Below are 18,064 nucleotides of genomic sequence, written 5' to 3'. Positions count from 1 at the left end.
TGAACTGGTTATAAATTTTAATTACTGTTTAATTTTTGTGCAGTTGTTTTTGTGGAAAATAGCCCCAATTCTGTGGCTAAAAGTTTGTTAAGACAGGCCAAATGACTTAAAACCAGTAAAACAGGCACAATGATGTGATGTATCTCCCATATCAGCACACACAGAAAGTCAAACAGAGCTTTTATATATATATATATATATATATATATATATATATATATATATATATAAATCTATAATGCATTGCTCCTCTATTTATTTGTTTTTACTCATATTCTTAACCAAAATGTTAATAAAACAAAAATGACTTCTATCACAATAAGCGCTATTGTGTACATAAAAAAAATGGAATGAAATGCTTCACAAGTTTTCAGTACCCATTATTCATCGATTTCAGGTGGTGAAAAACATTCTTCTCAGACAGTCTCCTCTATTTCATCCACTCCAAATGGCAAAACATTCAACTTTAAGCCCTTAAATTCAAAAATGCAAAACTCAGACGAAGTACTGCAAGCACTTTGTTTTCCACTCCCTTCAGGTTCTGTGAATGTATTTATAGTTTTAACTTATCTTTCTGTTTCTTCTCCATCAATCATCCTCTTTCTAAAAAAAAAAAACCCAATAATAATAATAATAATAATAATAACAATAGAAAATAATTCTCAAATATTATCTCTGTTCTCTCCGTCTCTCAAGTTTTGTCATTATTTAAATTATCTGCTTTCCTCCATCACCTTCCCCCCCACTCTCTCCATCTCAGAATCCCCCTTTTCTCTCCCCATCTCTACTTTTTGTAGTTGCCAAACTGAATGGCCAGCCGGTCACTGACACAGCGGAACGTTGCGGGCTGCACCTCCCAGTAGTTGACAGGGTTCGCAAACAGGCTGATGCCGTGATAGAACGTTCTCTTCATCCCAAATCCTCGAGGGCAGAAGTCATTCACACCCACTTGGTTGACGTTGTTGTTATGGAGATACACCACCTAGAGAGCAGGAGTGGCACCACAGACAGTGAGCAGGGCATTGTGTAAAACATTTCAGAGACACTGTTTACAAGCTTTTGATCCTTATGCAGAGTTTGATAGACTCACCTGTAGGTATTTCATATCTGGAAGGCCTCTGGGAACACGAGTGAGACGATTGTTATCCAGATGCAGTTCTCTCAGCCTGGGGAGGTAGGACAAACTGCCATTCTCTATGTTGCGGATGTGGTTAAAGCCAAGGCCTAACCTGGAAAATGGGAGACGGAGGGAAAATGTGAAATAGTCAAAAAACAGGCACTGCATGGTACATTTAGCTTAACTGTTTAACAAGTGTGAGCTGGAGTGGCTGAAAATTCCCTGATTATTATCATTGCAAGAAAAAGGTTTTAGGCCGGGTGAGAATTAGACACAGCAGCCTGGCAGTACTGTGGCCGTAAATGATCCAAGTTAGATGCTGATAAAGCAGGTGGAAAAAAACTAGAGTGTAGTTGAGGAGAAACTTTTTCATTAGATGATGGGGGAGACTGATAGTTTTACTGAAGTAGGAAAGCACACAAAGGCATAGAGTGGCATTGTTATCCTGCTACTTTTTAGTTGCACGTCAATGTAGTTCATTTTATTACCCCTAAGGGGCACTGCTGACTGGGAATGTGTATTAAAAAACACACAGGAATGCAAGAGGAGCCCTCAAGGTGGAAAAGAAAAAAAAAATTAGGATGCTATTGAGGGAAGGTACCTGTACAGGTTTTTGTAGCGGCTCAGATCCTCCAGTTCCACAGCCTGAATCTCGTTGTGGTCCAGATGAAGCTCATGGAGACTGTCGGGGAGATCTGAAACACAGACCCCATACCTGTAAGGCTCAAATTTGATTTTGTCCCATAGCTGTCTTTTTGTCTCCTATCTACTGCTAACGCCTTACTTGCAAGTGTTAAAATTTTCTTTCTGGTTAAAAGTGATTAAATAGAAGATAGATACCACACTCACGCCTGTCCAAAAGTTTCTAAAACTCACTAATTTAGAGATTATTTTTCATTTGTTAAATCTGTACAAAAATAAAATTGTAAAAACAGCAATTTGTGGTTTTATGGGGGGTTTGTGTGCTGAACTTGTCTCCGCTGGTTGCCAGGGTAGTCCATAATCTTCTGTAAAACGGCAAATTATCAGGGTTTTCTTTTACCTTTTCGGCAGAGCCAGGCTAATTGTTTCCCCCTGTTTTCAGTCTTTATGCTAAGCTAAGATAATTGGCTGCTGGCTAAGACTTCATATTTACCAAGCAGACACAGACCTCTAAGTGTGGGTGAATGTATTTCAAAATGCTGGACCATTCCTTTAAAGACTGCTATATGTTTGCATTTTAGCCACAAGAAATTCGTTTTTACCTTTGGGTACCCCAGTCAGTTTGGCCTCAGATATACGCAAATAATTCAGTTTCAGTCCCCTGAAGGCTCCAGGTTCAAAACCGCTGTTTGTGATGGGGTTTGCTCCCATCTCTGCAAGATAAAGAGAATATTTGTGGCAAGTCAAAATACAGTCCCTATTAATCTTCAAAATCCAGTGCCAATGGTCTACAGTGGCAAAGACAGTGGTGAGCACTACCGATTATAGCCTAGGTTTGTTGAAGTCATCAGTATTTCTAACCTATGCAGTTCATGCTGCCCAATCCTGAGAAGGCACCATCTTCCACCTTCTGGATGCGGTTCTCATGGATCCTCAACTCAACCAGAGAGGCAGGCAAATTCTTGGGGATAGTGGTCAGCTGATTCTTGGAGAAGTAGAGCTTCTGCATGTTCTTCAGAGGGCTGAATGCTCTGGGGTGGACTTTGGAAATGCGGTTATTCCTCAGAGACAGACCCTGTGAAAACACCAGTAGTGCCCAGACAATCAAAAGAGCCAAGATAGGACCATACATGGAAAGCACAAGAGCTTGTGTTTGCATTTCCTGTCTTAAATGAATGTGTTTGACTAAATTTAACCATTCACAGTAGCCCCATCACCCAGCAGACTGTCTCTCCACCTGCGCTGGCTGAAGATGGAGACAGATGTAGCCTGAGGTAAACAGACCTTAATAGAGATGTTATTGTATAATGTCATGTAGGGAGTTTCCTACGCTGCCAGCCTCAATATTGCTCTTGGTCAGTGCTCTTGACTGCAGGTCAAGAGTGAGTAAAGCCTTCCTGCTAAAAGAGGATGCTTGACTACTCCCATTTGGCTTCAGGCTCAAAATGTAATACAATTAAAGCTCTCAGAGCAGAGTGCAGTGGAGAGGGGAAAAAGAAAGGAGATGAACTCTAAATCTGGAGGTTCATAATGATATTTCACACAACTGCAGCCAATACAAGCTGAGCTAAGTCGGTTAAGGTGCTGAGCAGCTGAGACGGATGTTGACTAGACTGTGTGTGTCTCTTACATATAAGTTAGTAAGGCCTTTGAAGTCATTCTCTTTAAGCTCAGTGATTCGGTTGTTCTGCAGGTCCAGGAACTTGGTGTCCGTAGGAATATTCTTTGGCACCTCAGTCAGACCTGAAGACAAGACCAATAAAAACACAGAAGGGAATCATACTCCATTAAATGCTTCCATGGATGACTGTGAACCAACACCCTAAAAACCAGTTTGTTTTCAATGGGCACACTCTTAGGATATCTTAGTCAGACATAATGTAGACCTCGGAAAATAAATAGTCACTGTGTGTTTTAAAACCTCCATCAGGTCTGAAAATTAAACCAATCACAGTCCCACACAATGTCAAATGAGCACTTTGGGGTTCCTCAGCTATTATTTTAATGAGAGGTGGACATAGACACAGTCATGGAGGTCACACACAGACGTCAAAGCAGCACATTACCAACATTACTGGTTTGTCACTGACACACACACACACACCCACACATGTACAGAAATGCAAATTCCCCTCACACCAGATGGGGACAACAGATGTTTTCCATCTGGTTTCCATTTGACAGAAGTCACAAAGGACGTGATTTAAATACCATCAGCAGAATCACACATCAAATAAAAGGGAGATGGGCACAACCCTGACACATACAGACAGAGAAATATACAAGTTGTGTGTGTTAATATATGAGCAGTGAAGCTGCCACTCAATTTGAGAGTGTAAGTGTTTAAATTTTAGCATTTTTGTGACGGAAACACCTGCTGAGAGCTATGAGCATAACACACCAAAGACTGTTATGGTTGGGATCCCTTATGAATATTGTTTACAAACAGGCAATAAAGCTAAGAGTGGGTTACAACAAGTGGACAGCGTTAATAAATACACCTGCGTTATTACACTTAGTGATCTCTTTGAAAAAATGACTCAGCACACGCGCAAACAGAGCAACCAGTAATCATTAACAAGACCACATCACAGAGACACGTGGATAAGTGTATTAGATGTGGTCAGTGGCTCAGACAGGCCACAGTAAGTGAATCCCGACCAGGGCAAACCTCATCTGGACCACGACCATGATGCAACCAGGCCGGCTGGGAAGAAAGCGCCAGCTGTCCCACTGGGATCCAGTCTGCCACCAACCACATCTGACCCAGAGGGCTCTACCCTGAGCTGTCCATCTAAAGTTAAGTTTAGATATATGGCTTTGGCTGTACTGTGCCACACCCTCCGTTTCACCACACAGGACCAAACTCTCAGCAACACTCAATTCAGCTGAGAGATCTTGGAACGTCAAGATTGTAGACTTATTAAATTAAAAGTTTGTGCCTTCAGAGAACACATTCATTAAAGTTGTGGGTTAAAGATCAACTCCTGAGCATTATGTTTTAATTATAAACAAGACTCTCTATGAATTACTTCCCCAAAATTAAATAAGTTATTACAGCTGCTGGGAGAGAAATATGATTTTACATGTGTTGAATGCCACCAGGCAGATTCATGTGGTAAAATATATTTACCTTCCAGTCAACACCTGCAACTTTCAACATGCATCCTGCCAGATGGAAACCGTCAAATTTTTACGCCTGCATCAACCCCAACAGACATAATAAACAGACCTGAAAAGACTTTCATCCACACCCAGATTTGCTGAATCCCTTAACCCCCTAAACCCCAAACCACAGCACTTCACCCATATCTGCCACAAATCTCAAAGCCTTCACCGCAAACTGACAAAACTAGCACCCTCTTAAACCCAAGCGCCCCTCGACACAAATGCTTGACATCATGCTGGGATGCACACTGAGAGAAGACAGACGCCACCGCCAAAATACATCTGTTCTAAATAAGCACTTGACATCTCAGAAATTATACGCTTCCACATTTACCCTCTGCAGAAAGACCATGGGACAGTAAATATATAGAGCTTGCAAAATGATGATTCGACAAAACCATTATGTGTAAACACAGACAGCTTATTGGAGTTATAGCCTGTATAATGTGAGGAATCTCTATATCCATAAATATGACTTGAGCACAGTTTCTCTGCTCTTATAAGAATAGACAGGGAGGACAGCATGCACTTATATCTACAGCCAGGAAATTGTAGCGTATGGAAACATGACTAAAATGGGCAGACTGTATAAGTATCATGAAATCATATTTTCAAATAGTGTTTTTTTTTTGTTTTGTTTGTTTTTTAATCATCAAGAAAGTTATTTTTGTATTAACCATTATGTGTAGTTAATTTTCATTTCCTGGCTTTTTTTTTTGTTTCTCTAGTAGAAATTATAAAAAATAATATTCATAATCCTCACATCCTTATCTTAATACAGTTGTACAAAAAGCACACAACTTTCCTCCGCTTTTAAATCCTGCTAAACTCATTCTTCCCTCCCCTCCTGTCTTGGGTTTTCCATTAAACATCCTGTCTCAAAAACAACACGAAACAGCTCTTTAAAAGACAGTGAGGGAAATATAAACTTTTCATCTCCTTTCATCAAAGTGTCCCTTTTTTGTCTTATATTAGTTTGGCTCTTTCTCTCTTTTTCCCTGCCTTCCGCCTTCACGCTCTTGATCCCATTCCATCTCTTTCATTTTCTCTTCCTCCTTTCCTTCTGTCGACTCAGTCTCTTCCCCTGTTTTTCTGGTCAGACCCTTTCTTTTCTTCTCTCACCCTGTATCTACACACAAAGTCTGGAACACAAAATCCCTCAAAGAGATGCCTTCCCTTGTCATAATATACTAGCATTATCCCGGGGGAGAAATTCCTCTCTTAGATAATACACCAAAGGGGGGCTTTATTCTCCTGAGCAATGAAAGTCGTACAAGGCTCTGCTTATTCTCCTTCACTCCATCATTCAGTCATATTACACTCAGCTTTCCTTTCTGAACCGCTTGACACACTCACACACTCGCTGACATGCATTTGTCTTCACACACACTTTCACTGACCGAGGTCAGAACACTGAACAACTTTGAGGTGACACTGGCAACCGAAGGGGCACATGGGTATGTGAGTGGGAAGCTCTTCTATGGCTGAGCCTTCTTCTTCATCCTTCATCATTATCCCGCCACTGTCCGTACTGTCCATGGCAAAGTCCCAGAAGCCTTTCTGCTCGAATGGTAGGGCTGAGGAGGGTGAGAGCAGCTGGACCACACAGAGCAACAGCAGGACAGAGCTATGTTGCAACATCTTTACCTTTTAAGAGAAAAAAAACAGCAGAAAGACAGAGAGCAATGTCAGTTTTATTGCAAACAATAAACACACAGTTCCCAGTTCATGAGGTCGTTAAAACTAATACAGTTTATAATACAGCCTGCCATAAATTCTACATTAATAAAGGTTATGATGGTCAGGTTTTGTTGAGACTTGTCAGTTGTGGTGAATGCTGTAAAATGCGGTGCTGTTAATTGGTTATTATTGTATTAAACTGAGGTAGTTCTAATATTTTGTGCATTCCATCAATAAGCTTAGACGGGAATATCGCACCTAAATGTTGCTGGGGTTGCTGTAACAACAAAACAAAAAAAAGGAGAAAGGAAAATTGCATTGGCTGGCTGTTATGTGCTCTATACTTCCCTGGGTCATCCTAACAGGTTAATGCAGCCATGTCCATGAGGGCTATACATTTATTGCAATGTAAACTAAGCATAGTTGTAATTGATAAATGGACAATAGAATATTATATATTCTGCTTATCCCTAATTATAACGCCTTACTGTTAATGCCACACCTAACAGGCACACCAGGAGCTGGAGGCTGGTGAGGAGAAATGAACTCATTCCCCTGGTAGACTTGCCAGGAATCAACTCTGGGAACGAAAGTCACTTAAACTACTGTGACAAAATGTCACTGTCTGCTTCCTGCACACTGAATTAATTCCCAGGAGAGCAAGTCTATTCTCACTGGCCAATCACATATAGTGTAGAGGGCCTCACCTCAGTGGTGGAAAACCTTATTCCTGCAACTCAGCAGTCAAACAAAGCCACCATTCATTTAGAAGGGAAACTGGGAATGCGAGTGCAAAGTGTATGTGTGCATGTTCATGTGGTTGAGTGTGTATGCATGTCATGAAACATTGACTCCATGATGTCATGGCTGTGCACACTTCTAATTGAGGTTACCAGACATGTGAGCATGTGTGTGTGTATGTGTGTTTGCTTACTTTATTCTGTCTGCACTGACCTAACCAACACTTAAGCACAGCCACCCCTCCCTCTCAACCCAAAATCTAATTCCTACAATAACAAATTATGACCGGGCCAATTGATCCCCGCAGCAGGAAATTGTCACTCTTAACCAGAGGCTAATCCTACACAAAAAAAGTCCTACACTGGACTCTGGGGTGACCTAAAACCCTATCATCTCTAACCTTGCTGTGTTAATTCCTTATCTGATCCCCAGCTCTATAATCCTACAGAGGGCTGAAAAGTCTTGGCATCAATAGTTATCATGTAAATTGACTTTCCAGAGAAATTCAAGGATCCTGTCATAACATGATCATGAGCAAATTCTGTCTATCAGCATTAACAAGACCAAGAGATTGATGAAAAGAAGGAGTGGAGCTAGAGGAAAGCGCGATTACACAACAGAAAAAGAGCCAAAGGTTCAGAGAGAGACTGACACCAAAACAAATCACTCCTATAACATGAAACTCCATATATTTTTTATCACATATGCGTAATTCTTCTTCTAAATATGACAAGCACTATTCAAGCACTATTTTCTTAAGCTGTTTCACCTAATGTCCCAGGATTTCTGGTGGCACTGGTTGTTCAAGTCTTTGAATGACCTAAATGGGACTGTTTAAAAAAGCTTGGGAGGGAGTTTCCAGAGCTATTTAATGTTGCGGAAATGCTTCTCATTCCGCACAAATCTCTAAATTTATACTCCTGATCCTTTAAATTACAAAAGTGGTGACTTAACAAAAACAGTGTCTGAAGAAAGAAACACAAACATGTGATCGTAATACAATGTGTGGGCGATGAATGAGCTCTCTAGAACTGCACATGTTAAAACACTTTTTGCCCCATTCAAAATATAAATTAAAGTATTATTTCGGCACATTAAAATCAGTTTTTAAAAAAGCCCTGTGCATGATGTGGACTGGGCCTAGAGGCATGAATAACTGGCCTCTGCAGTATGTTCCCTGCAATAAAAATAGCTGCCAAATTATACCATTTTGCAGAAAAGAAAAAACACCACTGGCCTTTGGTTGGCCAGAAGAATACAGCCAAGGGGACAAAGCAAGGGCACACAAAGTCAGCATCACACAATGACACTTAACACACAAAAGACCCGGAATACACACACAAGACACCACCAAACTTATTTATACACCTACAATTTCTGCAATTTCTGCTGTGCAGCATCATGGGAGGTACAGCCAGCATAGACTGTAAATCTAAAACTATGACACCAATGCTCTAATCATAGAGCCATTTTTCATTGGTCAAACCAATGATTTGTCTACCATTTTTTGAGATGTGGTAGTGGCTGGAGCTTTGCCGACAGAGGTGTTAGGGATTATGGATGAGAGAAAAAAGGGAGGCAGGAACAAGAACAGTCTATCCTCATCCAGTGATGACATGTAAGGCTACTAAAAACACAACATGATGTTAAGACTAAACTACATCCCACAATCAACCAGTACTTTGGCTCTAATAACCACTTTTATCATGTCCCAGTGTGTGCATGTATGAATTCCTGTCCTCTCCCTGCAGTTAAACTGTGAGACGTTAAACATCCGGTCTGAGATGAAAAAAAACCCAAAGGCTTCAATCTTAATTGTTACTGCCTCAGCTCTCCTTCCATCCAAAGACCAAGAGCGGTTTAATGGATGGATGGATGGATGGATGGACGGCTATTCCTGTCCGTGTGTGTGTGTGTGTGTGTGTGTGTGTGTGTGTGTGTGTGTGTGTGTGTGTGTGTGTGTGTGTGTGTGTGTGTGTGTGTGTGTGTGTGTGTGTGTGTGTGTGTGTGTGTGTGTGTGTGTGTGGTGAAGTGAAGAGAGAATTATAAAGAAAAAAGAGGAGTAGAATGACAATTATGAGGCAGACACAGAAAGACAGAATGAGTGGGAGGTGTGTGTTGACAGTGGAGAGGAAAAGATGTGAGAGATGAAGCCACTAAAGATATACAAAGCAGTACCATCTTTTCAGTAATGTACTTTTCCATTTGGGTCAGATTTTCTGGATTTGAGCGAAGCCCTTTAGTTCCAATAACTAGAGATCCTAATCCTAAAGCATACAATCTCCATCAAACACATTTTGGGATAAACTGTAATGTTGAATGGTAGCCAGGCCTTATCGCCCAAACTCAGTGTTTAAACCTCACTAATTCCCTTGTCGGTGAATGGGACCAAATCCCCACAGCCAGGTTCCAAACTGTTTTGGGAAGCCTGTTTTTACAAAATGTATTAGATGCATTTGATTAAATGAACGATCACATATGTGTGTCCACATACTTTTGGTCAAACAGTGTAGCTAATTCTATCTCAGAATCATCTGAAAATTTAATGACATGGAGGCTTTTCTCTCAACAATGATTATTTTCCTTCAATAAAACAAACATTAGATCAAACAGGTGGAAAATCCCCGTCGGTATCCAGGGTGTGTCAGTTCATGCCCAGTATGCGAATCACACACAAACACATGCACATACACACACACACATAGTATAACTGTCTGAACTTCTAAACGTGGTTGCAGCTGTCTTGACAGGTAAAAAAAGACAGACACTTTTATGAAAATATAAATTCCAGTGGTTTGCTAATGGATGAGAAAGGTACGGTAAGTACAATAACAGAGGACGATGTGAGAGAGGATTCAGGGATGGATGGATGGATGGATTCATGTCAACTGACAATCTTAAAAAGACAGCAATGTCGGTGAAAGCACCATCTGGTGAACAATCCACTCTACAAGGGTATCAGTTGTTTGAGTTTCCCACACCCTGCCTGTGAGATTAGCTTTACACTTCCTATATGCACTATCCATCAAGCGGTGGGTACTTGTCAGACCTCCCATCCACCACAATTACTTTGATGTGACTGGAGTTTCCGCAAGGAAGTCTTTGCCCTTGTCAAGCTAAACAAACATATATTTAAGTCATATGCTTTCTGTGTTGCCGAGAATAATCATCTCTTTTGCGATACCATACACAATGTTTGGTCTCCCATGACTGCAGTCAAGAGAAAGGCAATCACTACTACCTCCCACCCAGTCACACACACACACACACACACATTTTCTTTAGACTGTTATGAACTGCTGCCTCTTTTTTCTTATACCACTCAAAGAATCCTTTAATTGCTATAACTGAGAAAATCATCAAGTTTTATATGCTCACAAGCCCTTTTATTACTGCACGTTTTATTGACAGCCGCTGTTCTACATGAACCCTTTGTCACTGCCATGAGCCCTCAAAGCTGGAGGTGTCAAACTCTATTAAGCCTTACAATATTGATCAATACATAAAATGCTGGGTCATTTTATCTGTGTGTGTTCATACTCAGTGTCACATCAGCCCAGCTCCTTCCATTGCATTGGCAGCTGTGTGAGCAAAGTTAAGGTGGGGCAGAGAGTTTACAAAAAGTGCCAGCTGGCACCGGAATGCTGCTGTATTGGCAGCCGCCACGTCAACACTCAGTGCCGATTATCATCACATGGAGGCTCAAAGTGATCAGAGTGCTGACTGAGCAAAAAATATTTGAAATGGCTTTGTATTGTGTTTCAGAGAATAAATCAAATTTTGATTGGAGTTGCCCCAATGGGATATTCTTTTGTTTTTTTTCCCAAGCCTATGTTATTCTGGAGAGGGTTCAAGTTCAAAATTGCTCCAATAAACTGTGACAAGTAAAACAACATAGATGTAAAACTCACACAAATGTTTGCTTGTGGGAATGACATGTTGGCCCAGACACTTGTGTAAACCATCTATGTGTTTTGGTCTCTAAGTCTAAAGTCTACCTCAAAAATTATTTGGTCATTTGGCTCACCACCCTTATTTCCCCATTACATGTCTCCTTCCCTCTACACACGTGAACACAGACGGTCAGACAGGCTAACACACACACGTACACTTTCTCTCACACACACATACACACACAGACACACACACAACCCAAATTCATATACTTCCTTATAGAGACTGTTAGTGCTAGGCGGGTCCGGTAGAGGCATTTGGGTGGAGTTAACTGCCCCAGCGGCTATAATTTGGTGACTGCTATCCCTAAAAAAAGGAACTATTTGGCAGCTTCTCTGTTGCCGCCAAGCTTGGATGTGGTGGCAAGTTGCTCAACACTGCAGAGATGAGGCCTAACCAGGGCAGAACAGAGAGCAGAGCAGTACAGAACAAAAAATAGCCAAATCATTTGAGAGCAGGAGGATAACTGACCTGTGGATCCATTCCTGTGGGCAGATGTGCCTCATTCAAAGTATGTGGAGTATTCCAAAGTTTGGGCCAGTTATAAGTGGGCTATGAATAGAGACTGTAAACAATGGCTGCTTTCTGAAGAACCAAAATGGAACAATCAGCATGTTTTATTGTCAAAACATGGCAAAGACAAAGTTTCCAGGGCACAGATTTAACTCTGGCTTTAACTTGAAATTGTAACAGTAAGGGAAAAATACGTAGTTGACAAACAACAATATCAAATAAAACCTTTAGATGGATGTTGAGACAGACAACTGGATGGACAGACAGGCAGTGAGTTTCACAGAAAAGGTAGACCTGCAGGTGCAGAAAGCTGGCTAATAGGTGGGCTGACTAAAAGGAAAGGAAATAGACAGATTTAGCCCATCATTTCCACTGTCTGACCATTATACACAGTAGACAAACACTGTCATTGCTGTCTTTGTACAGCAAAGAAAGCAAGGTGACTCAATTAAATATGCTGGTATAAATGGCTCATACTTGGTAGTTACCATTGGTGGACATGAGGTCATCAGCACCAAACTGAATGAGGCCACAGAGGGGGAAAAGTCCTGCCTTCCTTAGAAGTTCAAGGAGTGTATATGTGTTTGCATTATATTATATGACAATATAAAACACAGATCAGTGAGAGAAACAGGCACTCATAATCCAGCAATAATAATCTCCCTGCCAAATAGCGTTCCTCCGGCCACATTTCTCTCAACACATGTCAATCTGAACAGTGTGTGTGTGTACAGAGGCGGAATTGGAGGGTAATGCAGGCCTGCGTACCAAACTGGGTTGGCTTGATTGGCACGTTTCACTATAATTATTCTTCCTAAATGATGATGCAGGGATGGACGTAAAAGACCTGCTATAAATGCCATGCTTTAGATTTAGAGTCTGATGAGAGAATAAGGGTGAGTTGATTTCAGGATAAAGTGAGCATGAAAAGTTTTGCTTAGTTGTTATTTCATCCTCAAGTGATTGCTTTGTCCTTTCGAGACTCATTGCGCCATCTAGTGCAAATTAGAACATCACATGTGCCATCAGGTTGCATTAAACAGGCCTAAGATGCACATCATATCTAACATATAATAATATTGAGGAAAAAACAAATAAATAAACACATATTAAATACAAATTTTATATATGCTACAAACTCTTTGATAACTTTAACTAAAAATATAAAAGTTGTCAACATAAATATGCACAAAGAAAAAAAACATGAACATAGAGCAATTTGTAGCACATCTGCAGTAGCAGTAGAGTTTATAGATAACTTTAGAGTGTGTTAGAATACAAACTTTATTGAAATCACTATTATATAGTAAATAGCTTAAAAGTATATACATATCACATTAAACATTCTAATTTCTCCCATTATCCTGGTTTAATATATAATTACTCTTTTAGTAAGTCTAGAAAATGAGAAAGTAGCCCCCGTCTAATTAAAGACCCAATATAATAATAATAAATAAAATAACCCATCACCCCTACCTTTTGGATAGAGATAAGATATTTATTCCAAATTCCGAAAATGGATTGAAGGGTGTTTTCTCCCTCTGTAGGTCAGATTATCCTGGAGAGTAAAAAAAAATTACCCTATATTTTCATCACATTAAGGATTATTGCAGTATTTCCCTGTGGTCCTCTGACATCCAGCCACAGCTCCTCCACCACTGTGCACCACTGCAAACCGTGTCAGGGCACTGTGTGTGCTCGTCTCAGTTGAAACCAAGGAAATGACTGAGAGCTGGGGGGGTCGAGCCCATAAAGTTAACAAGCCAGCCTCCTTTCTCCCCTTTTTGGATGGGGGGAGGAGGAGGAAGAGGAGGAGGAGGGAGACAGGCTAGAGTAGCCTATAGTACTTATGTGCTGTTGTAGTTGCTGGTACAGCAGTAATGGTTGTATTATAGTTCTAATATTAGAAATCCAAAGATAATTTACATGCAAATATCATAGAAAACCTAATAGAAAACTGTCATAGAACACACACAAAAATCAATCATTACCATTCTGGCTGTGTCAAAAAACTAAATATTATGATGTACAAGCATATTATTAATGGCCAGGCTGTTGTACAGGACTTATATGTATTATTGGGTATTGAACATTGTGGTGATGTTTCCTGAAGAAAAGGAGAAGAAGCAGGCAGTGTTCTCAATTTGAACTTTGAGTCTGAGGTCTGTAATTGACAAGTTTAACAACTCTTGAAGACAATTTAGATGAAAGACGTTTTAATTTTGGCACTGCCAAATAAAACACAAGCTAAAACACAGCATTGTCTGAAACCTCTCAGACAGACTTCATTGCAGTGCAATTTCAATATGCAGTAGCACCAAGGGGAGCCAAAGAAGGTCTTTATTGTGGCTCATGTAATAAAATCATAAAGTAAAGAGAAATGAAATGGTGTCTTCAGGTGAAAATATGTTCACTTTTTCAGTATCACCTTGCCATGGATGTTTTGGAGGATACACTCACAAGACATTTTATTTAACTTATATTTTGATTATTTTGATGTGTTGTCTTTGTGCAGTGTTTTAGAATAATAAAACACTTTTTTTAAAGCATAAAATAGGCACACCTCTCTGAAAGTGTTAACTGCTTTTTTTTCTGAGTCTATGCTGAGTCATTGTGACCTTTTTTTAACGAACCACTGTATAATTGTGTAACATCCAGCTACACATTTCCCTCACTGATTAGTACTGGGAGAGAACTTGGTGATACCACCAAACTAAGCCAAGATCATGGAGAAAATGTATTTCTAGGACTGTGATTATAAAACGTATGATTTTGTGTCTTCTCACGGTTTTCTATTAAATTTTGTTTTGGCAGCATGAAGTGTTCTTATTCACTGACTCTCTGATTTTCTCTCCATGTATTGCCAGCACCCAGAGTGAGGCAGTGAGTTTGGCAAGCCGCACCATCTGGGAGCTTTTCCGACCTTGTATCAAGTCGGCCCCAAAGACATTTGCAGTTATTTGCACATTATCTGATCATTGTGCTGCTCTAGCCCTTTGAGTGTCAGTCAAAATCATTTTCCTGATTATACATATCAACACAAGAAGTGACTGACACTCCTGTCTGTGATTTTGCTCAGTAATATGACTTTCTTTTCCCTCCATAAGTGCAGTATCCACAGTGGCGGAAACAGCATGCAGACCAGATCAATGCCCTGCAGGAGTGTTGGCAGGGGACAGAGTTTTGATAGAGGCCTTAGCAGATAACATTCCTCCTTTCTCTGCTTCCTCTCTCTCTCACGTTTTGTAGATTCAGTCTTTCTCTCCGTATCTCGTTCTCTATTTCTCTGTCTGCCTGTCTCTCTCTCTCTCGCCTCTGCGCTCGCTGTGGTTCAGTTGATTATGGTGTTGGTCTGTAGCTAGAGGGCTTGGCATCTAAATTAAACTCTTTTTGTCCTACGAGTGTTCAACTAACGTGTCTCCAGAGATTAGCACACCCACTTGTTAGCTCTTACGTGGGTTGCTGCTGTACAGTGAGTGTGCCTTTCTGTGCAGGAGGGAGAAGAGTACTGTATAACATTGACCAAAGTTTTTGCATTTATTAAGTTGGAATTCAGCCCAATAATAGTTTACTTTACATTAATTAATGTGATGGCTGTAAAGGCGTCAAGGCTTGCCAAGTGGTTTGCTTATTCTGTCTGCAAGCACATTCTTATTTACCCTAAATAGTTGACCCTTAACACTGGAACCCAATCTTCTGGCAAAGTGACTGTCCTCAGTCCTCTACCCTCCAGCCATCCTTTTCCTCCTTTATTCACTTTATCTGTTTATGTCTGATGCCCATCTGAGTCAGGAAAAGGAATTCTTTGGCTGCTTTTTTCTGTGTGTGTACTGGTGCCTTTTATTTTATCAGCAAGCACTCCCCCCTGCTCCTCCAATAACAAACACAGGAAGCTGAGGGAGACAGAGCATGATGAAGGAAAAGCTGTACACCGCTCTCTGGTCAACCTCTTACAAACTGACTGTGGCCTCAGCTCGATTGGATGCGAAACATCTGTTGGGTGTGATGCTATGTCGGCTTAACAGTTTAGTTATGTCAGACACAATATGATGGATAGCTACAAAGTGGCAAGCCTGTCAAATTTGAAAATACCCCATGTGACAGGAGGTGGAGGGGAGGTTTAAAGATCAAAACTGAAGTATCAATCTGTGCAAAAGCAAAAAGATAGGAAAACAGCAAAAAGAGACACAATGCAGTTTGGTCATTTCTGTGAGAAGCTTTAGCTCTCTCTGTATGCGCAGGAACTGCAGTATAAATGCGAATGCGTAGTTTCTTAGACAGTAATGTGCTGTTTTGCAAAATGACTGTACAATTATGGAGAATGGAGACTGCACCACATGCACAAGACTGAAAGCACAAACTAACATGTGATTACACGCCCAAGGAGAGAGAGTGAAAAGTATAAGTATGTGTGTTTGTAACATATTCAGAGCATGCATGTACTGAACACTCATAACCTGGTAAATGTTGCGTTCCTTTCAATAACCCAGCTTCATTCTCTCCTTCTCATTAAAACTGTCTCCCCACCTCAGTCCTCCTCCCTCCCTCTTTTCCTCGCTCTCTGAGTGGGTTTGTAACTCTAGCATCTGCAGGGGACCTTCTGTTCTTCATTTAGAGCTATAGAAATACTCCACTCTTTTGAAACCTTATACCTGGAACCAGTCAAGACAGCAAGTGCAACTGCATGTAAATTACGACTTCATACGCTTAGTATGACTCGACGTTTTATCATTTTAATTATATTCATTACTCCAAGTGATAGGCCTATATTGTGAAATATGTTGTGTCTTTGCATGGGTGGATTAACAAATTAAAGAGACTACTGCAGCACTGAATTGTAGAATTGCTGGCACTTGCATCAGCTCTCATAAAATATTTAGTTTATTCTTTTTGTGAGTGAGACTGCAAATACAGATATCACTTTTATTGCAGCAGGGTAGTCAAAGCTACTGTCTGTCATGTTCACTTCATGTTCCTGAGTAATTAGTAATAATATAAATCAAAAGAAATAAAACGATAAATTCTAAATGAGTTGTTGTTCAAGAGTGTTTGTGCTGTTTCCTGTGGCCCTGTTTTCACTAAGGCTGCTAACATACATGCTCTCCCTCACATCACACTCTCATCACACAGCTCAAAATATCTCTGAAGAGGCCACGACTGTAGATGTTTTGTGACAGGATGACAAGAATGGTCCATTGTTGGGTTTTTTGTGCTTAACTGTGCAGGAGGCAAGAGAGAAAAAAGACACCAGGAGAGGGACAGACAGCAGGAGAGATGGACAGTGAGATACAGCAGTGAGGAAAACCAGATGTACCAGTATCAAAAAGACTGATTGACATGCGACATGGTCCCAAGTTGTATGTCAAAATCTTCCTCAGCACAGACTAATTCTTTGAGCTGATTGACCTACATGCATTCAAAAGGAGGTGTTTCCAGATTGGCCTGAATTGTCACTGAAGTCTCTGTACTTTTTTCACTCAGTACTTTGTGTTCATGTATTTGTAAAAAAAATTGTAAATAAGGAAAAGTGAATGCTTGGACTTTGGCACTGTTTACACTTTATGACTTGATATTTTTATTTTTTTATTTTTTTAATAAAGACCTATGACTTAAAAAACAAAAAAGAGAGTGATACACCACGCAACAAAGACACAGAGAGAACATTGAGATCTGGGAAGTCATTTTGTCAATAAGATTGGCCGGTCACCAGAGCTCCAGTGGCTTTAGTTCCAAAACAGGAAAAAAAAAAAAAGCTCTGAATGTGGTCCAGCTCTCTGCCTTCCTCCCTTCATCTTCTCCCTCTGTTTCAAATCCTTTTCCTCTCCGTCTTCAAGCCACGTGTCATTGGACTTAACTAGACATGAACTGCTACTCGTCTCAACTTTCACTAATCGGCTTAGAGACTTTCTAAGAACAATTGCTGTATTGTGTCTCCCAAATCAGCTTCTTGTTTGTTCCTTAGCTCCAATTTTTTCTCTGTCTCTCTTTCACGCATACATACTTGTACGCCAATTACTATACACAGTCATACAGTAACTGACGTCACCTCTACATATTTGGAAGCCCTGATTGAGGCCCACCTCAGAGTCAGTGACCCTATGTATTTTAGCTGATGTTTATGTTGGAACTCATCTGGTGATAGAGAACGTGCGTGATGTTTATATTTTCTCTCCTAATGTGCCCCTTAGGCTCACACTGTGTCCCCAGGCATTTTTACTTCCTCTCAGAGACCCCCAAGACCCCATCTGA

At 40.5% G+C, this 18,064-nt stretch overlaps 1 protein-coding gene across 1 annotated transcript; it reads right to left on the bottom strand.

Moving 5' to 3' along the window:
- Positions 1-264: 264 nt before the first annotated feature.
- bgnb (biglycan b) lies at positions 265-13,467 on the bottom strand. The gene is made up of 8 exons (XM_062426462.1): positions 13,292-13,467; positions 6,328-6,574; positions 3,390-3,502; positions 2,621-2,834; positions 2,362-2,472; positions 1,719-1,812; positions 1,091-1,229; positions 265-982 (listed from the first exon to the last, which is right to left on the bottom strand). The coding sequence occupies exons 2-8, from the start codon at positions 6,566-6,568 to the stop codon at positions 785-787; spliced, it is 1,110 nt and encodes a 369-aa protein (XP_062282446.1). The 5' UTR covers positions 6,569-6,574; positions 13,292-13,467; the 3' UTR covers positions 265-784.
- Positions 13,468-18,064: the final 4,597 nt, after the last annotated feature.

Source organism: Scomber scombrus, chromosome 10 (assembly GCF_963691925.1).
Source record: "Scomber scombrus chromosome 10, fScoSco1.1, whole genome shotgun sequence".
Classification (NCBI taxonomy): domain Eukaryota; kingdom Metazoa; phylum Chordata; class Actinopteri; order Scombriformes; family Scombridae; genus Scomber; species Scomber scombrus.
This window is presented reverse-complemented; position numbering and strand designations above follow the sequence as displayed.